We start from the raw sequence: 27,674 nt of genomic DNA, 5'->3' as shown, positions 1-27,674 counted from the left end.
CCACCACCCTAACTTCATCTCTGCCAGCCATCTGTCCTTCAGACAGCTCTCAGATTTCTTTTAGTCCACTCACCAGATCTAAACTCTGAAGTTTAAATCCATAAACTGCTCCTCTTTTACTGCTATTCATGTAGTTTCCGAGGGCTAAGATGATCTGCAAAAGAGAAGGTGAAAACAGAAGCCCATCAGTTCAGCACATCAGGCACTGAACACAGCTGAAGTAGCCCTTCATACCTACAAGAAAAACTGCACTTGCCTCCAGAATTTTCTTGAGTTTCTGGGACGACTTTATAGAGACAGATGCTGCTATAATCGCATGTAGTTGCTAGATTCCAATCAAAGAAAGAAAAAGGGGGGGAAAAAGACATGTTAAAAATGGGAAACTAATTGGCAATTAAATATTAACACAGAAGAAAACAGGCCTGCATTTAGAGCATACAATCTTCATGATGAGAGTCTACTTTTCCAAAGTATAACAAATTTAATTGTCTTGCTAGGTTTCAGGTAATATTGTTACATGCAAGGTCTTTACTGAAACTGTTCACAATAGCAAGTAACGTAGGAACTTGCTTGTCACAAAATCTGTAACCAATCTATAACCATTAAGACTCAGAGTTAAGAGTCCATAGCTTCTTCTGGTAGAACTTAATTTCCTGCCCACCACATCTAATCATGTCATACAATTAATATTTTTAAATCAATGGAGGAGGCATCAAAAATGAAAAAAAAAAAAAAAAAAAAAGGCAGGGGGGAATATAATACCCTCCAGAAGTTCACAGAACATGTTTTCAACAGACATACTACTATAAGCAGAAACCAACAAATTTATGTAGAAACAGAATTGAGAAAGAACTGACTACTATAATCAGTAACAAAGTTTATTTAGAAACAGAATTGGGAGAGAACTGAAGTTTATGATATTCATAAATCTCCACAAGATTAACACAAGGGAATGAGAGATGGTTGGCTATTATGTCTATATCACCACAGTTTACTGTAACACACTTACAAGAAAGAAAACTCTTATGGTAAATTTAAAGCTTTCAGCAAAAGCTTGTAAGTCTGCTCACTAAGGAGAGGGCAGCATTTTTAGAAATGAAAGTCACATTTTCACTCCTGCCAACCCCGCCAGAGGACTATTATCTTCAGGGGGGAACCAAGTTTGAGAAAAGAACCAAGTTTCTTTGTCCTCTGCCTTTTGAAATTTAGAGAACATCTGTAGACACAAAAAATGGCATTCTTTCGGAAGAACAGCAATATGGAATATGAACATTCCCCATTTTTTCAAATTTACTTTGCATATATAATGTGGAAAAGATGGACAATTTAGAAAGTTCTGGGAAGGAGTCTTTAGAACCCAACACACTGAGTGCACCTCTGGGAGAGACTTTAAAAAATAATGATTCCACATTTCTTTGGACCCCCTCCCCTGCCAGAGTTGGTCCACTCACAGGAGTCAGCATCTGAATGCTTTCAGCAAAGTTCCCAATGAAAGCCATGATGGTCATCTTCTGCATGAGCCTCTCGATTTTACTAAACTGCATCATGAACCTGTCTTCATCTGACAAGTTTTCCAGAGGCTTCCTTTCCCGCTCGTAGAGCCGAAGCACTTTCACTTCATTCTCAGTTGGCAGGAACCGCATTAAGCATTCCACAAAGTCTACAGGCAGTGTCTTCAAGTCAAATCTAAAGACGGATGTGGAGAGATTAGCCTTAGAGAGAAAAAACCTCCTACCCCCTTTTCAAGTTCATCCTTCTTTTTAGGTCCGTCCGTCCATCCATCCATCCATCCATCCATCCATCCATCCATCCATCCATCCATCCATCCTTTTCAGGTTTATCCATCCATCATCCATCTGGTACAGCTCAGCAAATACCAAATCAATGAGTCTAAGATTTCTCCACTTGTCCTGTGAAGTCCCACCCTGGTCCTGGTGCTGAGGCTTGACTATGCCTCAGGTAACTTAATTGGTTCTTCCTGAAAACCTGGACCTTGTCACAGCTGCCATCCTCAGTTTTTAGGGGACTGGCATAGCTCTAAGCCTCTGGAATCAGGAGTAAATGAAAATAGGAAGAGGTAGAACCAAGGCCAAAGCATCTGATGGTTTAATGGTTCAAGGACATAGCTGACAGGCATTGTGAAGTACTACTGCTAATTCAGGAGATTAACACTGTACACATTATCACAGAATATCTGCTGAATTATGTAAAATATTTCAATTAAACCAATAGTCTGGTAGCATTTTTTCTTCTTTGGGGAAAAAATGCATCCAAATGCCTGTATTATCTGAATGTTTTAGGTTAAGTGTGTACATTCCTTGAAGTTCTTTTTGGATATATGCTTAATTTGAACAAATTAAGTATTTGTTACAATCTCTATTCTCTATTATTCTCTGGACAATCTTTGTTCAGCTAAATAATAGAATTACATTTAATCATCATGACAAACAAGATATATAAAGATTTAAAGCCAGGCTGCACTTCAGCATTCAATGTCAGAAATGAGAACAGACTGTAGGAGGCACTGGACTACGAGATTATCACCCTGGCTGAGGACACAAAATTGGAACAAAGGATTTCTCAGGGTCATTTACACCTCTAAGTCTCTAACCAAAATTTACAAGATAATCCATTTATAAATAATTAGTTCCTAAAACATTTAATAATGTCTTCATCACATTTGAAAGTCACCATGGCCACAAGAATAGAAGGATTCTTCTAATAGAGAAGTAAAACCAATGCCTTCTATGCAGTTCAAGAGTAAAAAATGAACTTTGTTTAAAATGTCCTGAAAGTACTAAAAGCAAAACAATTCATTCCTGTTGTTATGAATTAAAATATGCATCTGTATCATATTTGCGTCTGGCATTGAACTGTATCATTCCACAAATGCCATCAAATTTGTATTCAACAAATCTGGATAAAATTCAGATACTCCAGAGAAAACTGACATCTTCTACCTTTTCTTAACATCTGCCACACTCAGTTCAACTTTCCTTTTATGTAAGCATTGCTGGAGGCTCGCATAAGAGATAATAAATGATGTCACAATCCAGATGTTATTCTTCTAAAACAATTAGTTACTCGTTCTAACACAACACTCCCCAGGGTGATTTCTGGTCCACCTCTTTCGTGTTGGCATCATATGCAACTTTGAAGTAGCACACACAGAGTTCAGGAGATCTCTGAAGTATGGATATCAAAAATTGCTCCAGCTTTTATCTTAGCTCTTGCCTCGCTATTGAAATATTTGTCATCTACTAATTCATAACTTTCTCATTTTCATTTTATTATAAACTAACTAGAATATAATTTTCCTGAACTTACACATGAATAGCTTTACATATTTCATCAGCAGTCTTTCCAGCTTTCCTTAAAGTTATGGCAAGATTTTTGGCCCTGTTTGCTTCTAGTAATGTCACTTTGTTTGATCCCTTCTGTGGTATCTTCTGTTTGCTTGAAGAAAGATCAATGGCAGGACCTTGGGCTTTTGTCTTGAATATTTCCTCAAATTCATCCACATTTAAATCCTAAGGTAGAGAGGAATGACCATGGAAAATTGGATTATATTTAAAAATGAAGTCTGGAAGCCACCAGTTAGTTTCTTAAGCAAAGACATTACTTTTTCTATTAAGTACTTGTCTTTGGCCATGGCTTGCTCTATTTTTCTTGTTTTTGTTAGAGTACAAATTCTGGCACATACACAAAAGTGAACATAGGCTGGGTGTGGCGGCTCATGCCTGTAATCCTAGCACTTTGGGAGGCCAAGGGTGGATCACTTAAGGTCAGGAGTTTGAGACCAGCCTGGCCAACATGGTAAAAGCCACTCTCTACTAAAAATACGAAGAATAGCCAGGCGTGGTAGTGTATGCCTGTAATCTCAGCTACTTGTGAGGCTAATCAGAGAACTGCTTGAACCTGGGAGGCAGAGGTTGCAGTGAGCTGAGATTGCACCACTGCACTACAGCCTGGGCGACAAAGCGAGACTCCTTCTCAAATAATAATAATAATAATAATGATAATTAAAAAATAAAATAAAATAAAAATTTAAAAAGTGAACATTAGACTACCGATTCTAACCCACCAATTCAATTGCTTTTCAATATTTAGCTTGCATAGACAGCTGCCACAGATTAAAATTATCTATCAAATAAGGCAGTGAGTGTGGTAATTGAGTTCTTATTCACTTACAGTCTGAAAGTTTTTATGTCTTTCTCTCAATTAAGGGAAGGAATTATTATGTCAGATCTATATTCTGTGGCATACACTGAAAATGCTCAAAAGCATTTATTCCAATTTAACATAACTCTTTAAACACAGTTTTAGAGCCACCTTACAAAATAGTGTCAAATGTTTTTCTCCGATATTACATATCTGTTTCTTCTTTACATCAAGGGACTTATAACACTAGTACTTTATCTCTGACACTTCCAGGTTAACAGAACACCCATGTTGGCTTTGCTGCACAGAGTGCACCTCTAGTTTCTAACCAATGAGAAAAATACCTCCAGAATTCGCTCATCATCAATTTCATTGAAGACTGTGCCATTGATCTGATTGGGCTTCAGAGCAACCCAGTTAAACACTGGCATTCGGAACTTTGTCTTGATTGGCTTCTTAATTTTCACAGCTAAAGACATCAAAGAGAATGGAATTAAGATCCCACCAAAAGCCTACGACCCTCAGAAACAATCAGACAACAGTCCTTGCAGATGACACTTTAACACTGGAGGAAGGTTGGCAAGAGGTGCGCAAGTAGGTGTTTAAAGCTGGTAAACAACACACATGGCTTCGGCCAGAGCCAGTTGAGGTCATCATTTGATTGTATTAAAAGCCGTCTAAGGGCCAAGGGTTGATTTTTTTTTTTTTCTTTTAACTCAGGCAACTAATTTGCTGCATTACAGTTACAATATTAGGACGATGGTTGGGACAAATAAAAAGTGTTGGAGAGCAAAGATTATTACTCATGTTATTAGATAGCAAAGAGGGCAAAAACTTGCCATATTTGGACATCCTAAATTCTTGGTTGTGGACCACATATTTACAAACAAACCTTAGAAGATGATCAGGAAGTGCAGATAGTGGCTGACTAGACTACCAGGAGTATAACGTCATGAAGGCTGACTGTCCACCAGGGCAAGACCTTCCTGTGGGTGATTCCGATATATTGGCTGCCGAGTTATTTTAAGCAGACTAAGGGCTATGAAAGGCCTAATGAGAAAATAGGTTTTTGAGGTTTTGAGGTCTTGCTCTGTCACCCAGGCTGCAGTGCAGTGGCGCAATCATGGCTCACTGCAGCCTTGACCTCCCAGGCTCAGGCAATCCATTCACCTCAGCCTCCAAGTAGCTGGAACCACAGGTGTGTGCCACCATGCCTGGCTAATTTTTATATTTTTTATAGAGACAGAGTTTCACATGTTGCCCAGGCTGGTCTCAAACGCCTGGACTCAAGCAAGCTTCCCCACTCGGCCTCCCAGACTGCTGGAATTACAGGATTAAGCCATCTTGCCCAGCCTAAGAAAACGTTTAAGACGACAGAACAAAAAAAGGGGTAAATACAGAGCAAGACTCTGTCTTAAAAATAAATAAATAAAAGGGGGGAAAAAAAGGAAAATAAATTGCAGGGCATGGTGGCTCAAAGTCTTAGCACTTTGGGAGGCCAAGGCAGGTAGATCACCTGAGGTCAGGAGTTCAGGACCAGCCTGGCCAACATGGTAAAACCCCCGTCTCTACTAAAAATACAAAAATTAGCCAATTGTGGTGGTGTGCACCTGTAATCCCAGCTACTCGGAAGGCTGAGGCAGGAGAATCACTTGTACCCGGGAGGCAGAGGTTGCAGTGTGCCGAGATCATGCCATTGCACTTCAGCCTGGGCAACAAGAGTGAAACTCCATCTCAAAAAAAAAAAAAAGAAAGAGAGAATGAGAGAGAGAGAAAGAAAAGAAAGAGAGAGAGAGGGAGAGAAAGAAAGAAAGAGAGAAAGAAAAAAAAGAGAAAGAAAGAAAAGAAAGAAAGAAAGGAAGAAAAAGAAAGAAAGAAAGAGAAAGAAAGAAAGGAAGGAAGGAAAAGAAATCTAGAAAGAAATCAATCTAGAAATTGTATTGATTCTCAGATTCAGAAATGGCCACAGTCCCTTGCCCTTCTTTTTGAAAAGCAAGTTATTCCCAGGAGTCAGCTGTGTTTGACTAGGAGGTATTGATACACTCATTAAAAATACTGAAAATCTCTTAATAGAGAAAATGGGATGTATCTTTAAGGGACTATGGGGAGTGCCAACTCCTCTCACTGTGAGGGAATATGCCAAAAAAGGTAATCCATTTAAAATTATATTTATCTGTTATATATCATAAAGAAGTCTTCCCAAACCATTTAGCCATATACATTCAGCTTCATCAGTCTGTCCTGGGTAGCCCATCACACTACTTGGGAGCTTCACTATTTGTCATTATTAGCAAGACAGGCAGGAGAACTTCAGTGCTTCAGTGCAGAACAAAATAAAAGCAACACACGACTAAGCTTGTAGCTGGCTGCCTGCCTGCTTGCCTGCCTCAGTTGGCGTTAACTGACACAGACGGTGCCTCTCATTCCTCCAGAGTTACAAAGGCCATTTAAACAGCAGGAATGTCATCTGATAAATCCACACAAAAGCATGCAGAAAAACAGACACAGCTTTAGCCAAACCAGGCCTCTCCACCACCAAACGTGACACCTTTGTCCCCACTACCCCACAGTGTCAGATTCCTCACCATACAGCATTTTGTCTACACTACCCAGGAAAACAGATGTTCTCAACGGGACAAAGGAACAGACTTTCCTCTAGCACTTGCTCTTGCATTGCCTCTGGCCCTTCGGCAATGTCGGGGATCGGGGAGCAGCGGAAGGGCTGCAGAGGAGTCTTTTCATAACCTGAGGTGACAGGCTGGTGCCAATGGCTTCCTACCTTCCTCCCACGGACATAGTAGGCTCATGACGCTCGCTAGAAGTTTGCCATCTGCAACCACTCTTCTAACTGTTTAGCAAGGTCGGGAGTAAGCCTGAGATCAGAACACAGGCAAGAAAGTTCTCCTCCTTGGAAAGGTTTTCCTGGCTTTAACCAGGGTGGGAGTGAAGAGGAGGAAGGCACACAGGTGACCACTGGACACACTGTGTCCCCACGGTTCGGGCCAAAGGCGGGTGAGTGCTCCCTGGAGTGGGCCAGAGACTAGCATGAGGGAGGGAATGGAAAAGGGGCACCTGGCACCTTTTCTCTTGTTCTTTTTTCCCTAGAGTAGATCTAAAATCCTTTTAGAGTTGAAGCCTCAGATACAAATATAAAAATTAAAAGAAGAAGGAAAAAAAAAACTTTCCTCAGAGGGAATGGAAGAGGGCATGTGAACCCAGGATGTCTTCTTCAAGGACAATAATCTCTTGTGTAGGTTCAACTAGAATGTGTGGGCAAACCTGGAATCATCATCAGCCGCCACCAAGACTTCCCGCAGACACAAAGTCAAAATGCAATGGATCAAAGCAAAATGGAGTGGAAAGATGTCAAGGCACAGTGTGACCAACAGAAACACATGGCAAATACCCAGCACACTCAGTGAGGAGCAACCTACAGAAAAGCTTGATTGGCCCATCTTTTGTGGAAGCAGAAAGAACAGAGAAAATACAAAAAAATTAGATATGGTTAGAGTCAAGTGGCTCAGTAGTTCACGCACTCAGCATAGAATTTCATGCTTCTTGGACACATTTCACAAGGCAGCGCAGAGCCAAAAATTCATTTCATTCAGGCCTGCCTCCAAGACTCAACTATTTTGTTTAAAAAATTATCCTCTTTAGAAGAGGGAAGAAAAAAAATTATTTCATCATAGTGGTACCCAACAGCAATACTGAACTGTACTAGGCATTTCATAGGATAGGAATAATTTTTACATGAAAAACAATCAACCAAAGTCCAAATTCGCATTGTGACGATCCAAGCACATCCTCCCAAAGAGACAGCAAAGGTTCCATCTGCTCAGCAGTCTGTCTCAGGTGACCTACCCAGGGAAAGGGAGCCAGATTGTTCTATCACAGACTTGAGAAAGCAAGCCTTATTCTTCAAATGCGTATTTCACACTACTAATATTTTCTCTATAAAATACAAAGAAAACTCTCAAGTAGATAAACTATGGGGCCCTCCTCTTGGTCTTCTGTCTTGGCCACCTGCCCATTGAAAAGATAAGACCCTCCTGTTGCCTGTGGATCCAGAGGCCAAGTGATGTCATAGGTTTCTGACTTCCCAGGAGGCCTAAGAATATCAGCGAGGCTCTGTCTCTTGGTTCTACTGGGGGCATCCTAATTCTGTCTGGCCTCTTGGTTCCAGGGTGACAGAGAGTTACTGAACACACTAGCAAAAACATCTCACCAAATGGGCTTCAATCACTAGGTATTAGCAGTCTAAATAAGGATGAATAATAAAGAGGGATTAAAAGTCTTGTAGAAATTGCCTGATCTCAAGCTATCAATGACTCATAAGGGTCTTGTAATGCTTCCAAGACATCCCTCACAATCATTTAGTGGACACTTATGGAAATAAAGAGTTCCTCTATTTCCACGTACAGTCCTCTAAATTGCATAAGCCACAACAGGGACCACTTCCAAGTACAGCAAACCCTAAAAGCAGTTGGTTATCAGCCGAGCACAGAGCTCTACACATTAAAATATTGAGGCAATTGACAGAGCCAACACATTTTTAAAATCAAGCAGTGGGAAGAGCCCAAGCAAATTAATAAATAGATCAATCACACAGGACATGGCCCCTTGGAGGGAAGCTCTGGACACATCTCAGCCTCTGGGCTCTCACTCAGCTAAGGCGGTTCTGAGTTCTATGTTAGTGCTCAGGTGTGTGGAAGTGGGTGCTAAATCACACATTAGTGTTTGTCAGAGACAAAGGAAGCAGCCCTAAATGAGACACCACAGCAGACACGTCTCACAGCAAGTGCTCCTTGGGGGCTACCAAGAGTGCCTAATCAGGGTGGCCAGGTGCACGGGACAATTATGGGTTTCCACACCCAGTTACTGACAACAGCCTGGTGGTGGAACACATTCCCAGGGCTTGATATGAGGTTTCCTGTTTGTCTGTTTATATTCCATAGTCCATCAGTTCCAGGATGACTCTCCTCCAACTTTTCTCCTTCAGAAGTAATAAAAGTTCTAGAAGAAAGTAGTAGACGGGGAAAATCTTGAAGGGTAGAAATAAGTCACCAATTTACTGTGAACCTTACTGTGAACTGGAATCTTGTTTGTTTCCCTGACAGTTTTATCTAGAAGTCGGGGTGGAAGTAAAACCATGGATCTGATGTGGAGTGAATTTATTCCAGGTGACTTTGGGGCATCCAAAAGGGCTCCAGTCACTGGGATGAATGAGCCCTGATGACCGGCTGGCAGAGCTGCAGATGGGAGCCTGGAAGGGATGGAGATGGGGAAATCTTTACCGCTAAGACTGGCTTTTAGACTTTGGGCAAAAGGCTCTGAAAACTATCATAGCCTTGGAAATGGAGGCTATTAGAGTGGTAGTTCTTCATTGCAAATAAGAGACCTCATGAACAGGCTGAAGTAAATGAGGAGGCAGAATTACCCCATGTCACAGGGATGGCAAAGCTTAGAGCAATTCCAAATGCCAGGGAAACACTTCAGTACTGGGAAAATGGCTTGTAGCATCAATCATTGTTTCCGTGTGTCAAAACAAAGAACTTAGATTTCAAGGCATTAGAGTGACTCTCTTCCTCCTGCTCTAACCCCTACCTCCCATTTTATTTCTGGTGAGGTGAGGATGCTGTTTTCTATCTTCTGGTTGGCAAGAGGACATGAATTATTTGGAAGCATTTTAAGGCATGATAATATGGCTGTCGGCAACACCTCCTCCTTGAAGTTTAAATCCACTCTAGCAAACTCTGATATTCTCAAATGCTCAAAAGACATGCCTGGAAGCCTACATCGGGCAATTACACATAAAAGCATGTTTCCCTTTTATAGATGACATCCTAAATACCATTAAAAAAAAAAAAAGATCCAGAAGCACTCAATGTCTGTGCCTAATATTGAGCTTTGACTACTACAGGTAGTATCTGTATTGACTACTCCAGGTGTCCAGAAAGTATCTGCTGAACCCACAAAAATGCACTGATCCTCAAGCAGGTAGCTTGTCTCTCTTCCATTCTCTAGGTGGGGCCAGTGGAAGGCAGGACGATGGTGTAGGAGATCAGAACCTCCCATTGTGGGGTATGGTTGTGAAAAAGACTACTGAGAGCAAAGTGTCTCCCATGCGTGATGATGTCCCCTCTACTGGCTACATCAGCAGGAATTTCTTACACTAGAAAGAGATACATGTCATTGCAAGAGACCTGGACTTTGAAAAAACAGCTTCAACTCTCCGAGATAAGACAGCCTTTCTGATATGAGTACCTGGATTTGAATTCTGTGCTCTTACCTGCTAATCCTGAGTTGAAAACCACTGTGGGTGAAGATGTTCCAGGCAGCGGGGGTGCAGAGGGAAGGGGAGGTGCTAAGGGAGGAGCTGGTACAGTCTCAGCTACAGGGCCTGGGAGAGGAGGAGGAGGAGGGGGCGGCGGGGGAGGAGGAGGGGGAGGAGGAGGTGGCGGCGGCGGCGGTGGCATAGGTGGTGTTACTGGACCATTTTGCACTAGCAAAGAGAAAAGAAACAGGTGGACTTTGAAAACAGGGGAATGGCTTTCCTGCAATAAGCCATGTGCATATAAAGCCGTCTGAAAACAACACACTTAAAAGGACAAAGGACTGTTTTCAAAAACCATAAAATGTCCTCACTGACAACTGGGAAAAATATTTCAACATATGTGAAATGAGGATTTATAATTTTAATCTCAAAATGTAAACTGTTAAGAACTACTCAAGAAAACCAATTCTTAAAGAATATGCCAACAAAAACGGACAAAGGACAGAAGTGGACAGTTGGCAAAGAAGAAATACAAATATTCCGAAACTTCCTCAGTCTTCCTGCCAAGGCTTCTTACCTGTTTCAGGTGTGTCTGATGAGAGAGGCAGTGGTGGTGGAGGAGGGGGCAAGGGTCCCGAGGAAGCGGCCCCCGTTGTGGGTCCCACAGAGTTACCTGCTACCACTTCTGACCCCATGGACAACGTGCCAGAAGCCACAACTGGCAGTATGGCGATATCCCCATCCCCTTTCTTCTGAATTTTAATGGTCCCTTGTTTCTCCAGTTCATGAATCTTTTTTTCCAGGGTAGACTGTCTTTGAATTGCTTCTTCTTTTTCTTTGACCATTTTTCTTAATGTGTGAACTTGAGTATTTGCATCTTTGTAGATTTCCTGCAATGAAGTCCAAGGTCAAGAGTTTATCTTCACATCACATTGATACTTATACCAAGTCTGAATCCATCAGACTGGCAGACTGAGGATAAAGAGAAAAAAAGACACTCATATAGATGGGAATTCTTTGGAACTCAGCCAGAACCTATAAAGTTCCATTACTTATTAATTGTATGCTAGTAATGCAGGTAATATATTCTAGGTATTGTTGTTGGTAATGAAGTTCTCTCCATTTAATAAATGCAGCTAACTCAGTTTTCCCTGCAGGTAGAAAGAAACAGAGCAGAAATGAGCCTGAATGCTGACTCGGGAATCTCCTGAGGGTGTTCTGGTGGTGCATGTTTTCCTTCCCTATATTTTAACCTTCATTTGTAACTCTTAGATACACGTATCAGCTAACAATAGACAAAAGGGCCCTAAATCAGACTTGGATACAAATCAGACTGGGATTAAAAATCTGCAAAGCATGGAATAATCCACTCATGAGTAGCCAGGGGCTGACTGCTCCTGAATGGCTTTCTCTGGCCCTCACAACGCCCCCTTGACCAAGCTCAGGATAGCGATTGTTGTAACATTTTCCCATCGGTAATGCGGTTAACAAAACAGGCCAAAGCTTCCCTTCACTAATTACTTATTTCTGTCTAGGTTTTTAGCAGAAAACAAAGAAGTTACAATTTTCAATTCAAAGGCTGTCCTGGTTCCTTTTATAAGGGGGGCCCACAGAGGTTCTAGTGAAAGGGTTTTATGGAACTGAACTTCCTTGCTGGGCCTTGTACAAGTGATCTCTCAACACAAACCTCCAGCAAGCAGGGAGACATTCTTCACACCCTGTCTATTATTAATAATCTAAGAGTCTGAAGTTGAATTGAGTCCATATGCTACAACTGTGTCTCGAAGGCATGCCAGAAAATAAATTTCCTGGACTGAACTGTAGGACATGTCAGGATATCAGACACACACAGACACGATAACCATCACATAAAAGGTGCCATTTCATTAGCAGTGTAAAGGCAAGTCATTTGCCTTAAAGCTCTCCAGGCGTTTTGGTGTTCTTACAGCACAATTCCAAGCATAGGGATGGCACTCCATAAATACCTGGCACATAAGATAAACAATACTAAGGCCAAATAAAATAGCTGGGATTAGCTGATAATAAAATGGATTGGTTTGCTTTGCACCACCCCCCTTTTTTTGGTGAATACCATTAAGCCTAGCCTGTGTTGTATTTCACTGTTTCCACAGCAACCACCAAATCTGGTTTTGAGTGGAAGCAAAGCAAAGAAATACAAAGAAGCTCAAGTCCTAATAAAAATAAATAAGTGGCATGAATTAAATCCATGCTGTGTTTTTATTTCCAACCAAATGGGTGTTCCACGGAATTAACTCAGCCTCCTCCAGATGGGAAAACATTGTTGCTCCCAAAATCTGTGATAAGGAAATACTGAACCCCCCAGTATCTGATTGCACACACATGTGTATACATATGCCGACTATGTGTAGTTTTCATCAGAGCATCACCTCTGAAAGGGTTCCAATAAATATGCTGCATCAATGCATTCCTCTGAATGTACTCTGCGTTCCACTGGACAAAAGCTGGAGTACATTCCCTACCGTGCCCATCTGGGCAGCTGTCATCATCATGCTTACCCGAACGACATCCAGCTCCTTGTTCCTCTGCATGAGTTGCTTTTCCAGTTCCACAATCTTGGACATGGCTTCATTCTCTGTGTCCTGCAGTTTTTCAGATAACTGTAAAATTTTGAAAAGAAAGCTGTGTCACAATACAGGATCATCCTGATCAGGCCCTCAGTTTTCAGAAAGTGCAACTCCAAGATCATTAGGGGCCAGGGACCTACATGTGTTCCGCCCATTGTTTTCTGTAAATGGTAATATTTATAATATGGCTCTGAATACATATTTGTTTCTACCAGGAATTAATAACTTAGACATGATTCTTAATAAGACCCACATGTCCACTCCTTACTGTTCAACATACACAGTGTGCCTCCCTCCATTTCTGCAGGGGCTAGCAAGGGTAGAGGACAGTAAGGAGAAAGAGGAGGGAGAGTCCACCTCCATCCCCCACCTCCATGCCAAGAAAGGGCCATCAGACTAAAGCTTTTGAAAGCTGCTAACATAATAAACTTGGTTCTTTCAATCTAGGTAACCAGTTGAAAAACAACTACTGCTTGGTTCGACCCAAACTATACAAATAATAAAAGTTTGTTGGGCGCAGTGGCTCACGCTTGTAATCCCAGCACTTTGGGAGGCTGAGGCGGGTGAATCACCTGAGGTCAGGAGTTCGAGACCAGCCTGGCCAATATGGTGAAACCCCATCTCTACTAAAAAAATACAAAAATTAGCCGGGCGTGGTGGAGTACACCTGTAATCCCAGCCACCAGGGAGGCCGAGGCAGGAGAATCACTTGAACCCAGAAGGCAGAGGTTGCAGTGAGCCAAGATCGCACCACTGCACTCCAGTCTGGGCGACAGAGTAAGACTCTATCTCAAAGAAAAAAACCCACAATAATAATAATAATAATAATAATAATAAAAAAAAGTTATTTGGGGAAGTCATTCAAATAAACAGATGGCCTGCTACAAAAGTGGACACATAAGTATGGTCATGCAATGTTGGCTGAGGCTTCAGGAGAAAGACAGGGTGAGCCATGTGTTAAACAGCTGTCTTTCACATAGGGCTCTAACATTGAGCAACTTCTGATTTCTAACATCTCCTTTAAATTCATTACAAGTAAAGAAAACCAGGGAGGCAAGGTAAGGAGGAAGAGTGGAGATTTACACTGATCGGGTTCAGCATATAATACAAATCTTCTAAGGGAAGATATACTGGGCCTGTAAAATTCTCTTTTGAAGCAGATGCCAGCTGGGCCACAGCAGCACATTTAAAGGGTTTCTGGCTCACTGACTCGGCTTACCCACAGCCATGAGGAGACCCATTTTCAGAGTGGTGGGGAAAGGTGAAAGAAACTGAGTATATGCAGTACTCTTTAAAAAATGTGGAGAAAAATAAATGAACTGTTCAAAGGAGAAAATAATAATCCTCCAAAAGGAGACACTTCATTTCATAATCAAGGAAAGTGCCCATCAGACTCACCAAAAGAATTTGGTCTTCATAATGCTTGGGTGTTTGAGAAGCACCATTTTTCTGTTAATTCTTTTACTATTGAAATATGTGGTTAATGAATGAACAAATAACCTCTAAAGGCCCTTAGAGTCATATTAGAATCAGTCTATGTCAAGAAAAATCCCTCAAAGAAAAATGAGACGCTGTCGTGTGACAGAGCTGACAATGATACTGAGGACATTCTTCAAAGAAGAGGATATATGACAAAGCACACCGATGTCCTTGAAAATGCCTGTTGTTGAAATGACTCTATTTAGAATTTGAGTACCGTAAGACGGGAATGTTCAGACATGCATCACAGAGACACCAGCTAATCCTGTCCATGGGCTTGTGTGGACATAGTTGATAAGAAGATACCTCTTCACCTCAGGCCAAATTCCCATATTTCATTTCCCTCTAATCTTTTACGTAATGCCAATCATCAAACTCCCGCACTCCGCTTGAGCCTATCACCAAGACTGCCAGGAAATGCACCTCAGCAGAAACTGAGCAGGTAAGTGAGCTAAAGCAAAGCAACGGCTTCTATTTCACTTTACATTACGCAGCTGCCTTTTGGCAAAAACACAGAACAGCTTCTGACAGCTCTCTATTGCAGGGTATGGCCCGTCCCTATACTCCAAATTCTTTAATTTACCACCATAAAAGCTGACATTAATTCTGTTTTGCACCCAGCTGAAATGGAAGCAGTTTTTCCTTTTCTGAGATGTAGTTACATGAGAGATGTTTTCTTCCAGTTCTTCCACCCTCTCCAAGGCAGCATTCTTAGTTTCAGCATCTTCCAGCAGAGCTCCTACATCAAAAACGTTGTCCAGGTAAGCCTGGATCTGGACCTGAAGCTTGTCACTCTCAGTGTGTTTCAGCTTCTAAAAACCAGGATAGGAGAGAACGTGGTGTTAGCTCATCTGTGGAAATGGAGTATCATTTCCTAACAGTCTGTCTTTTTTGTGTTGTTTTGTTTCGTTTTGAGATGGAGTTTCACTCTCACCCAGGCTGGAGTGCAATGGTGCGATCTCAGCTCACTGCACCCTTTGCCTCCTGGGTTCAAGCGATTCTCATATCTCAGCCTTCTGAGCAGCTGGGATTACAGGCACGTGCCACTACACCCAGCTAATTTTTGTATTTTTAGTAGAGACAGGGTTTCGCCACGTTGGCCAGGATGGTCTCAATCTCCTGACCTCATGATCTGCCTGCCAGCCTCCCAAAGTGCTGGGGTTACAGGCGTGAGCCACCGCGCCCAGCCAGTCTATGTGTTTTCTTTGTGACAAATAGTCCAGCCGTTTCCGAGAGAGCTTAACATGTCATCTTCCTTAAGAGAATTATGGAGTGACTGCCTAAGGCAGATGACTTTCTGGTGAATACCCTCTACCAAGTGCACACACATTTTTCCCCGAATCCTTACTGTCCCATGTAGTTAAATTCCAACCTAAAACATTTTGATATACGTGAAATTGGGATGACAGAAAAATTAAAAGCAGCTTTGACAGATTATAGTCACAGCCACATAAAACCTGAGGGGTATCTGTGTAGTGGAAAAGACTGGAGTGTTTGGTATCTTACCTGGTTAGTGACGGTGGTTCCAGTAGAGGAACAAGGTTAGGCGAGAGATGGGGCAGACAGTGATAGAGTTTATACTTAACCTTGGGGATTATTTTAGCACAAATTGCTAGAGCCCAACCTCCACACATCCCTCCCTCAGTCAGTATACAGCATGAACAGATCAGAAAGCTTTCCCCAATTCACTGCCTCCCAAACTAGGCATCCTGCAGTGACTCAGCTAGCTCTGGAAACTAGAGGTCAAATAAATCAGTGAATCTTCCCTACAAGTAACATAAGTCATGACGTTCCCTAGGGAACAGATGAGTGATTAGAATAATACCTGGCACATGGATGATGCCAATCAACATTACTGAACAAATCAATGGCTACTTACAAGGCTGGGTTTTTGTAAACTAATGAAGCATTTATGTATCTTACATTTACATGACTCTTCTAACCACCTCTATTAGGTTCCAGAGTCAACACACCATGAAGTTAAAGAAATACAGAGTTTTGAAAAAAAAATCTTACAGTTTTAAGAGAAATTCCACTCTATATACATTTTCAGAAAGATGGATTTCCCCTAGGTCTAATCTGGAATTCTACAATACAGCTTCCTCTGAAGAGAGAATGTTCTACTTTCCTTTATGAGTCCCAAGTGAGAATGGCTTCTAAATAAGGGCAAAGGCTAGAACAAAAGGAGAAGCAGCTTAATGGGATTTTTCATGATCTTCACAATGAGTAACAGGTGTTCAGTGATAAGTTGGTCCCTGCCATTGTATTCTAGAGCATAAACAAGCTCTGCTCAGACACCACAAAACCAAACCCAGAACACCGCTAGGAATTTGTACATCTAATTTTTCAAATACTGACACTTTTAGAGCACAGGAGAAAAAGGGATAGACAAACTTTGATCTAAAGTAAGAGTCTTTCTGTACAATACTCTGCCAGTGATATAAATGAGTCTTTTTAAGGAAAGCAATTGAAACAACACTTTAATGGAAATCTATTACACCTCTCCCTGAGTAGTCTTTAGATAAGAGTAGGCCCATCTATTCAAGGGCAGCCCAGCCAGTCTAGGAAGCAAGGCCTTCAGGTTGAGAGTAACCACCTCTGTGATTCGTCTCCCAATAAACTGAGGGTACAGTCTATACAATCCCTTGGGTTTATCTCTAACAAAGATGGGCAACTAAATGCTGGAGATGCCCAAAGGAAGTACTTCTATATTCTTCATAGCTGGAAACAGCCTTGACATTCAGATCACTGGCTGGGTGCATTACTTGAGGCAGGAGTTTGAGACTAGCCTGGCCAACATGGTGAAACCCCGTCTCTACTAAAAATACAAAAATTAGCCAGGCTATTCAGGAGGCTGAGGCATGAGAATCGCTTGAACCCAGGAAGCAGGGATTGCAGTGAGCCAAGACTGCACCACTGCACTCCAGCCTGGGTGACAAAGTGAAACCCTGTCTCAAAAAAAAAGGAAGGAAATTGAGGTCAACAATTCTTGCTGTATCACTAGACCATTCCTATACAAAAGGGAAAACCAAACTGCCTGGTTCCTCGGGTCCATTTCTTTTCCTTTTTTAGACACAGGGTCTCACCCTGCCACCCAAGCTGGAGTGCAGTGGTGCAGTCACAGCTTCTTGCAGCCTGGAAATCCTAGACTCAAATAATCCCCCTACTCAGCTTCCCAAGCAGCTGGGACCACAGGGACGTACCACCACACCTGGCTAATTTTTTTAGTTTTTTGTATACATGGGGTCTCACTATGTTGCCTAGGCTGGTCTTGAACTCCTAGGCTCAAGTGATCCTCTACCTCAGCCTCCCAAAGTGCTGGAATTACAGGTGTGAGCCACCAGCCTTTTCAAGACTATTTCTGATTTTCACATCAAGTTTCTGTTTCTTAACTGAAGAACTTCAGGGAACTGGCTAACCACTTCTGCAAGGGAGTAAGAAAAAGGGAAACTTTAAACCTCCTTCTCCTAAGAACTAAAAGTGGAACTTCTAAAGCCACAAACACTTGAAGCAGAATTTAGCAGCTTCAGGAGGAAGTCTCTGGTGTCCATTTCCTCATTGTTTTTTTTTTTTATGCTCTGAGCACTGACTCATCACTATACAGTCTTGGCTTGACTTTCTCTGCCCACATGGGGTCCCCAGAGCAACCAAGAATGCAAATTGCCCAATAGTCCAGAGGAAGGATGCAATGAGACTTGACCCAGACGAAGCTCAAAAGCAGAGGAAAGCTGCAGCAAGGCTGCAAGAGGTTATCCGACTCCCATACTAAAAGGCTGCTAGCAGAAGATGGCCTGAGGTCCCAGGAGCCCTGCAAGAATCCAGCATCTCTGGCAGAATACATCATTCAGCTCAGTTCCCTTTAACTGGCACTACAGTAGTCGACTGCATAGAGCTCTAGGCATTCTTTAGCTGCTATGGAAGCGTAGCTTTGAGGGTAGGCAATATAAGAAGTCAATTCTTATATTAGAGCCAAAGGTTACAGCTATACTCACATCCAAGTATTCATCCAGGCCTAATTTGGTAAATTCATACTGCAGGTGAACTCTGAAATTCATATCTTCTACTGAATGGACTACAATATTAATAAACTGCATAGAAGCCACCTGAAATGAAATTGTCAAGGGGTTAGATGGGCTCCAAACTTTTTTCTCAGTTTAACTGCAGACATGTGCTTTCAATTTCACAAAAGAGGCTCACTTACCGATTTCCTTTTCCTTCATTTCATTGGTTCTTTAAAAATATTTTATAATTATTTTTAAATTCAAAAGTCACAGAGGTACCACAATAAGATACCACTTCACAACCACTAAGATGGCTATCATAAAAAAAATACAGTAACAAGAATTGGAAAGGATGTGGAGAAATTAAAACCCTCGTCCATCGCTGGTGGTAATGGAAAAAAGGGTGGCCACTTTAAAAAGTATGACTTTTACTCAAAATGATAAACACAGCATTATCATATGACCCAGCAATTCCACTTCTAGATATACAGTTAAGAGAAATGAAAACATATGTCCACATAAAAATCTGTACACAGATGTTCATAATAACATCATTAATAACAACCAAAAAGTAGGAAGAACCCAATGTCCATTAACCAATAAACAAAATGTGGTATATCCATACAATGGAATATTATGAAACAATAAAAAGCAATCAAGTACTAACACATGTTACAACGTAAACCTGAAAACATGTTAAATGATAAAAACCAGTTACAGAAGACCACATGTTGTAGGATTCCATTTATATAAAAAATCCAAAACAGACTAAACTATTGAGATAGAAAGCAGGTTAGTGGTTGCCTAGGGCTGAGGGTGGGATAAATGGGAGTGACTGCCAATGGGTACAGGACTTTCTTTTTGAGGGGGTGACACTATGTCCTAAATTAGATTGTGGTAAGGGTTGTACAGCCCTGTGAATAGCCTAAATAGGCACTGGATTATAAATAAATTGGGTGAATCTGATGATATGTTAATTATATCTCAGTAAAAGTCATATAGGTATATAAAATAAACTGTGTAAATTACTATAGGTTTGTTGTACAAAATGTGAATTATTATTACAAAGAACATTTTTTAAGAAGAACATTTAAATCACCTACAATCTCACCACAAGGTAACCAATCTAAAATTCCCTGTGAGCTCTTCCATATCAACAGGATAGGAACAGATCCTTGACCCATCTTTACATATAATCAACCAGTCTGCATTCCCTACAAGCCTGGAATTTACTGCTTTCTCCCCACAACTGCACCAGTGGCTCTGAGACCTGCCAAAGAGAAAACCAGTCCCCGGTTGGGTAAATAAAAGGACAGCATTCAACAGATCTATTTTGCTTTTCACAGTGACAGTCAGTCTATTTATGGTGGAAACATCTTACTAATGCTTTCCCTCCATGGCTGTCACTCAGCAGAGTCTCCGGCAAGGAGGGAACATGATTGAGGGATGCAGAGTCACACTTATTCTGAGAACCACCTTACTCCTCATCGCTCTCCAAACCTAATTTCCTTTATGTTTACAATTTTTTTTTTATCGAGTTAGATTATTCTTTGAAGATATGGCATACATTGGATATCTTTGGAAGATGTGTAACCTCTCTAGCTTACAGAAGGACTCTACTGCAATTTACTAAAAAAAAAAAAAAAAAAAAAAAATCACCTTGGGTTCTATCACTAAATGAGCTTTAAAAAATATATCTTTACAAAGGCATGTACAAAATACAAACAGAAACAAAATAGTTTTTGTTTTCTTTTGTCCACAAAAAAATACAGAAAAAGGATAAAAATGTCTTATATACATTAGAAAAATTTTTTATTATATGTTATGAGGAATATCTTGTTTCAGAGGCTGTCCAACCTAATTGTGTTCTCAAGGCAGTTTATCAAAAGCCTCATTTTCTGAAGAGAAAATATGGCTGGATTCTAACATCTTTCCATTTCTCTTTGGAAAACAGGTCTAAACGATCTACTGGGTTTTATGATATGCCTAAGAGGCGACTATCTGAAGGTGACGCATGAATCTAGCACATAGGACTTGTGTAATAGCAGCCTCTAAATAAGGTACCTCGATGCACGTATATGTGAATAAATGAACGGGCAGAAAATAGAACCTAGTTTGTGTATGGCTAGTGCAGGTGTTTTAAAGGGCTTTATATAATTGTAGTTTCAGCAGAAACTCAAATGGCAAGGAGGACTGGCAGGTATCATAAATGAGCAGGCTGGGCTGTGTCACGCAACAGGGAACGGTGTGGACTGTGACAAACTAGAGAGGACATCTTTAGACTAAAGCAATAGGGGCTGCTTGGCTCCAGCAGCTGACACTCTGCAGGAACAGGGGCCCAGTGTTCTCAGACATTTTCAGTTTCCAAGAAAATCAGATGTGTATCTTTATGCATCATTCCCAAATTGTTGAAGTAGGGTCATCACTGTCAGACTGAACTGACAAGCCTGTAGGTTGGCTTCAGCGTGAGAGCCTCCAGTTTGCAACCTCAACTCTAACAGAATGAATAAGTTCCCCTAAAACGGCACAAGAAAGAAACTGACATCATGAGACAAGGCACCAATCTCTCTACATATTTATCACCAGGACCAGCATTAGCCTTAACTTCTCTAAAAAATCCTAATAACAAGATTTTAAAAGTCAATGTAAAAGTGTCCCTTGTTTCATATACGTGTGTGTATATATACGTATATCTATAAAGTGTATGTGTATATACACACACACACACACACACACACACACACACATTGAAAAGCAAATAACATGCTTTATGCAACAGAAAATCTTCTCTATAAAGGATTTCATCTTTCTCACTGATTTTGGAAGGGGATGAGGGCTAAGAGTGTATAAAACTTGAGGACTCCAAACATTTTTTTCACAAAAAGGATTAGAAATCGGCAAAGTTATGTTTCATGTTTTATAATCACTGAAGCAATTCAAGTGAAAACTTCACTTGGTATCCTAAGCATAGGCTCTGCAAGGTAAGAAGTGATTGGTACGTCTGCTTCAGGTTAGAAGTGATCTGGGAAATCACACCCCGGTTAGGATCTCCTGGGTCTAGAATTTCCCTAGGGCAACTGAAGTGGGTAGCACCTACAGATCTGGGTACACTCAAGGGTAAAACTTCTGGAGAAATTCACTGTGGCGGATTCTATCTTCCTTCCAGATTGAGATTTACGTCTATGAATGCAGAAGTGCTGCAACTCACTTTGATGTTCTTCTTACGCGAGAATGGCAGGACTGCTGTGGAACCACATGGTTTGTTATGTCACCTAACCTGCCAAGGAGAGCCCCAGTATGATTAAACCCTCACAGAGCCACCACAGCAGGAAGAGATCAGAGAGGAAAAAAATCACTGCTGCATATTCATTTTGGAGATACATACAGTCAACTCTACAAACCAAAGCGCTTTAATTTTTAAGAATATAGTCTGGAGAAGGGCACTGGCAGGGGCCTGCAAAAATAAAAAAGGTCAAGATTGCTTCTACCCTAAGGATTCTTATGCAGCATCATCAACAATTAAACAATGGCAGCATTCCCCTTTATTTGCTGTAATTAGTACTTTGGTCTTTACTATACTGTGTATGTAAGGAATAAAATTGGAAATCAAAGAGAAAATACAGATTAAGAGGGACATTCTAGATTGGATCTACAGCATATTAAATGCAATTCCCTGTCCTTTGTAATATAAATATGTGTGTGTGTGTGTGTGTGTGTGTGTGTGTTTAGGAAAAAAGTGCTGAAATTGAGTTTGCTTTATTGAATACTGAAATAACTCACCATAAAATCTATGTTATTGTCTTCATTCCTGAAATGTTCCATCAACTTCTCAAAGCGCTGTTTTTCTCCGCAAACCTGAAACACACATTTTCATTGTGCATGTGACTTTCTAAACATAAACATTCCAAAATTAGATGCAGAAATTTCAGCTTAATAATGATTTCCAGAATATCTATCTTCTTCTCTCTCATAAACTATTTACTTCCCTTCTAAGCTAGTAACTCACAAACAGCCATATGAGCTGGAACCAAAAGCTGATCTTGGTTTCTTTTCCATATTCTCTTGATATTTTGAAATCCACATCAAATGTGTTTTTCTTCATTGGTTGTCTTTGTAGTCTCACCAATTTTTTAGCATGCATTCAGAATCCAAGAATGTAGTTCACGGTAAAAAACAAAAACAAAAACAAAAACAAAAACCCTAGTTTCCTTTTGTAAAAAGGAAAAAAGACATGCAAAAATATATGAGTATTTAAATTCTTTAAAAGGCACATTTAAAATGTTCATATTAGATCTAACTGAATGAGAAAATCTCAGTGCATAAACTATAACACAGAAAGACACTGTGGAAGCTATTAACCCATGTAAGGTGAGTATAGAGATCTGCAGTAATTGGTGAAGTAGCATCCCAGAATCCTGAAACACATGCATTCAGCTCAGTTAATGTTTCCATCGATCAGATAAAACAAACATAAAATACTGGTAACTCCAGGACCCAAAAGTCTTTGCATATACATGAAATAAAATACATGGAGCTAAAAAAAAAAAAAAGTCAAAAAAGATTTCTATCAAGTGACTCTTTTTTTTAATTTTGGAGACAGGGTCTCACCCTGTCACCCAAGCTGGAATGCGGTGGCATGATGATTACATCATTACAGCCTCAACCTCCTGGGCTCAGGCAATCCTCCTGCCTCAGCCTCTCAAGTAGCTGGGTACAAGCATGCACCACCACGCCCAGCTCTGGAGACTTATTTTTAAAGTCAGAGGACAAACTTTCATTCTGTCAATGTCCTTGGTTGACTTTTTTGGGGCAAAGTCCTACACCCACTGGTTTATTCATTTTACCTTCAGAAAATACTTCTCTGAACCACTCCTGACTGTTTGCTGCATTAGTAAGACACAGTCCCTCGGTTAACATTTTGCTAATTTAATCCAGGTTTCATTGCTAAACTCCAAATTTTCTATTTGTAATCTCAGGGATAACTCAGGTCAATCCTCAAAAATTCTTGTAAAATGTTATTTCATAATGCAGCCATTTAATTCAGTCATGTGAAACTCCATGTGAATATATATATTTTTTGGTGAAAAGAACGTCCCACGAAGGCAGGAATTCTGTTTTGTTCACTACATAGCACCTATATCAATGCTCGGCACATTGTAAGTTCCTAATCATGTTTGTTAAATTGCACCCAATAGAAGATAAATGAGTAATTATGTTAAAATTCACTTCACAAAAGGATGAATGACTTCCTGTTCTCCATGATGAAGCATTCAACCATGGTAGACAGGCACCACCGGGGGTAAATCCTCAGTGGGGGCCGTCTCTAAACCATAGGCTGGGGACGTTAAAGTGAACAGCCTTCAGCCTCTGAGGGCCTCCTAGTCTCAAAGCAGTATTTCCAACAGATTCAGACCACCATTTACTGCATTTTCATGACAACTCTCCGTGAAAATTTATTTATACCTGCCTTAACAAAAAATAATTTCAGAATGCAGAGGGACACTGCATGGAAGGCAGAGTCTAAAGCAAAGTCTTTAAAATTGGCCTGGCACGGTGGCTCATGCCTATAATCCCAGGACTCTGAGAGGCCAAAGCAGGAGGATCTCTTGAGTCCCAGAATTCAAGACCAGCCTGGGCAAAATAATGAAACCACGTCTCTATTAAAAATAAAAATTAAAAAATTAGCCAGGTGTGGTGGCAAGCACCTGTAGTCCCAGCTACTCAGGAGGCTGAGGTGGGAGGATACTTTGAGCCCATGAGGTCAAGGCTGCAGTGAGCCGTGATCATGCCACACACCAGCCTGGGCAACACAGCCAGACCCTGTCTCAAAAATACATACACACACACGCACACACACATGTCCAATCCCACACTGGAGTGTCTGATTCAACAGGACCAGGCGGTGCTGGGGGGACATGGGTATGCATAATTTTAAAAGCACCACGGATCATTTTGATGCTCCACAATGGCTGAGAACCAGAGATTTAAGGGGTTACCATGTTCTGCCCCCATCCTCAGCTGGCCCCTCTAGACAATATACAGCTATTTCCTAGAAATGAAAGGTTTGTTGAAGGGGGTGAGGCAGTACAAGCCCAGCTCCCTAGACTATGACATCAGCCACATTATGCCCAAAGAGACAAGCATCCCTTGCCTGCAAAAAGGGACCTGTGGGTAAAAAACCCTGAGGTTTTACATACAAAAGGTCAGAACTACAATGTGAATTTTCTTTAGCAGAAACCCCAATATAGGCTGGGCACAGTGGCTCTCACCTGTAATCCCAGCACTTTGGGAGGATGCGGTGGGCAGATAACCTGAGGTCAAGAGTTCGAGACCAGACTGGCCAATATGGTGAAACCCTGTCTCTACTGAAAATACAAAAATTAGCCAGGAGTGGTGGCACGCACCTGTAATCCCAACTACTTGGGAGGCTGAGGCAGGAGAATTGCTTGGACCCGGAAGCAAAGGTTGCAGTGAGCCAGTGCACTGCACTGCACTCCAGTCTGGGTGACAAAGCGAGACTCTGTCTCACAAAAACCAGTTTACTTCAGTCTTGTGGGTAATTGGTAGTGCCAGTAAGAGAAGAGGAAAAGAGGCGATCCTGAATTTGGGGAGAGCTACCAGCTCTCCTGAGAAGCAGACCGTAACTAATGTTTGGTTGAGGGACTAGGCACACGCTAAACTAAATGAGGCAATAGCTGTTCATGAACAGTGACAACAAAAACAATTCCTAGGGAGGCAAAGCTCTTCAAAGAATGTTAGAAAGCAGAAAAATACCTTGCATAATCTGATGCTCTCAATTTATGAATCAGACCTACCCAGAGATTAAACCTCTCTAACCTCATGAAAGGTTGAGAGAGTGCCAGAACCACGGCTAGAACCAGGTCCCCGATGGCCAGCCTGAGGTTCCTTTTCCCACGTAGCCCAGAATGCCCATATAAACAGATTCCACTAAAGAAGGCAGTTAAGGCATTCCAGCACTATCTGAGACACACAGAGATGAAAAATGTTATCACTGAAAGACACAATCATTATACCATGCACACTTTGACATCCCTGCACCAGAAGCTTCCATGGAACCTCTAAAAATGATAGATTCCTAGAATCTATATTGAGACGTACTGAATAAGAATCTCTCCAGATGGGCCTAGAAATCTGTGAATACTCGTGGTTGCTGGACCAGCATCTGGGAACCAATGGTTCATATAATATCAGACTAGCTGATTAAACCCTCAGCCTTTCTGACTACCAATTATAAACTGATTTACTAGATCATTACATCTCCAGCTCATTCAGCTTCTAACTGAGCAACACAAACAGTTACTGTAACTGGGTATCATAGGAATGCCACAAGAATTGACGCACTGCCCCTGCATAAATGCAATGAATAATGAGGTAACCCAAAAATAATCAGGGGGTGCATGTTGGGTCTTAGAAAAAATAGGTTTTTAAATGGCTGGAAAAGCACATGTGGACAGCAACAAAATACTCATAGCCTGTTACTTTAAAAGATGGCATCAAATATAGAACAAGTAACACTAGATTTCACGGTGAATAAGGATCTCAAAAACCACAGCACTAGCCTGGCAGATAGACCTGAAGTTGATGTTAAGAAGAGCCTTGAATATATGTGTTTCTTTAGAGATCCCTCATTCTGTCACAACAGACAAATCCCTGCTGAGAACATGTGCGTTACAAAACAGATAAATACCTTTAATCTTAAAAAAAAAAAAAAAAACAGACTTAAATATCTTCCTATTTATAGCTGCTATGAGCTTGGTGAAAATAATCCAAATGCACAAAATGACATTACCAAAACAAATTCCGGCTTTGGGAAACCTTGAAAGCAACAGAGTGACCACTCTCCACGGTAAGGACTAGAAGGACGCCTATTACCACAGCTCCACCAGGCCCAGGACTGCTTTGCTGCCAATCTCAACTAATGAACTCAAGGTTGTGTTTCCTGACATGTTCCACAGGCACAGCATGGATTCCAGAGTCCCCCTTTGTTTCTAAGGAAGGAAAGGAAGCATGCAGGCCAGATTCACATTTGTTTCTCCATTACCTTAGCAGTCATTAAACAAGTGTACACTACAATCCCACAGGAAACAGGAAGATATGTTTGGGGAAGGTTGGTAAAAGTTGTGTCCCACATCAAAGATAAGCCGTCTTCATTCATACTGCTCACATCTGGAGCACCCACACACACTGGGTGAAACAGCACCATCACGGTGGACCATGCTCTCTCCTTTGTGGTGGCCTCTTTAGAAAATCGGTGAGGATGAAAGGAACGAGACACTAATTTTCAGTTATTTTCAGAATCCATGCATTGGCCTGCATGGGAATGAACTCAAGCACTTCATCAAAATGTTTACAAGAGCCAGGAGCATATTTGCACATGTACATCATTACACATTCTATATGGGTGCATACCACTTCCATCTGCCCACAAGGGCCAGATAATACACAGTACAAAAACTTTTTAATAAAAAAGCTATATTCTTGCAACTGAAACGTGTCATTCTTGACTTTTATATTCACTGGTATATCTCATTCTCCCACCAGCTTTGATACCAATTTCCAAATCAATAGCATGTACTCTATTAAGTGGGGTGGGGAGAAAGTTTAAGACCCACAGAAAAACTGAGCCAAGTAGAATGGCAAGGAGCCCTTTTGTGCACTGGACTGCCCTATCAGGAATCAGACCACACTGCTAGCAGCTGGGGCTACCAGAAATTAAGTAAACCAGTAGACAAATAAAAGTATATGCCCTGGAAAAGTACGTACCCTACTGAAAATCAAGAGGCATCTTCATTATAAATCATCTATAAACTGGTTGCATGTGAATAAATTCATGATTCCAGTTAATGCTGTGTAAAGTAAAAATGATCAGGCTCCAATTCTGGACCACAGACTTCCTTCTGCTAACACAGCCACCTATCTGCCCATCCCTGTGGGGTCCTGCCTGATACAACTGCCTTTCTTTGTAACTTCAAGCTCTAACGCTGATGGGGGTAAAGGGCTATAAGGGTAGAAATGGGACTATGTGGCATATTAGACGAGATTGTAAAACCTGGGTTATAAGTCACATTTCAGTCACTACCCTGTTGTTAGCTTGGACCACTCAGCAAATATCCCTGGACTTCAGTTTTCACA

At 41.2% G+C, this 27,674-nt stretch overlaps 1 protein-coding gene across 4 annotated transcripts in view; it reads right to left on the bottom strand.

The window, feature by feature from the left end:
* The window catches only part of FMNL2 (formin like 2), a 322,575-nt gene that overhangs the window by 19,386 nt on the left and 275,515 nt on the right, over nucleotides 1-27,674 (bottom strand). For 3 of the 4 annotated variants that reach the window (XM_025404123.1, XM_025404120.1, XM_025404121.1), the window contains exons 10-20: nucleotides 22,302-22,376; nucleotides 18,513-18,623; nucleotides 15,183-15,332; nucleotides 12,973-13,074; nucleotides 11,013-11,325; nucleotides 10,451-10,663; nucleotides 4,506-4,630; nucleotides 3,328-3,530; nucleotides 1,452-1,686; nucleotides 257-325; nucleotides 74-154 (exon numbers count right to left, since the gene is read on the bottom strand). In XM_025404123.1, coding sequence (XP_025259908.1) covers nucleotides 74-154; nucleotides 257-325; nucleotides 1,452-1,686; nucleotides 3,328-3,530; nucleotides 4,506-4,630; nucleotides 10,451-10,663; nucleotides 11,013-11,325; nucleotides 12,973-13,074; nucleotides 15,183-15,332; nucleotides 18,513-18,623; nucleotides 22,302-22,376 — 1,677 coding nt within the window. Of the gene's footprint in view, nucleotides 1-73; nucleotides 155-256; nucleotides 326-1,451; nucleotides 1,687-3,327; nucleotides 3,531-4,505; nucleotides 4,631-7,595; nucleotides 7,617-10,450; nucleotides 10,664-11,012; nucleotides 11,326-12,972; nucleotides 13,075-15,182; nucleotides 15,333-18,512; nucleotides 18,624-22,301; nucleotides 22,377-27,674 lie in introns of all 4 variants that reach the window. The other variant, XM_025404122.1, reaches the window with a different exon arrangement.

Source organism: Theropithecus gelada, chromosome 12 (genome assembly GCF_003255815.1).
Source record: "Theropithecus gelada isolate Dixy chromosome 12, Tgel_1.0, whole genome shotgun sequence".
NCBI lineage: Eukaryota > Metazoa > Chordata > Mammalia > Primates > Cercopithecidae > Theropithecus > Theropithecus gelada.
Note: the sequence above shows the minus strand (reverse complement) of the source record. Positions and strands in the feature narration are given on the sequence as shown.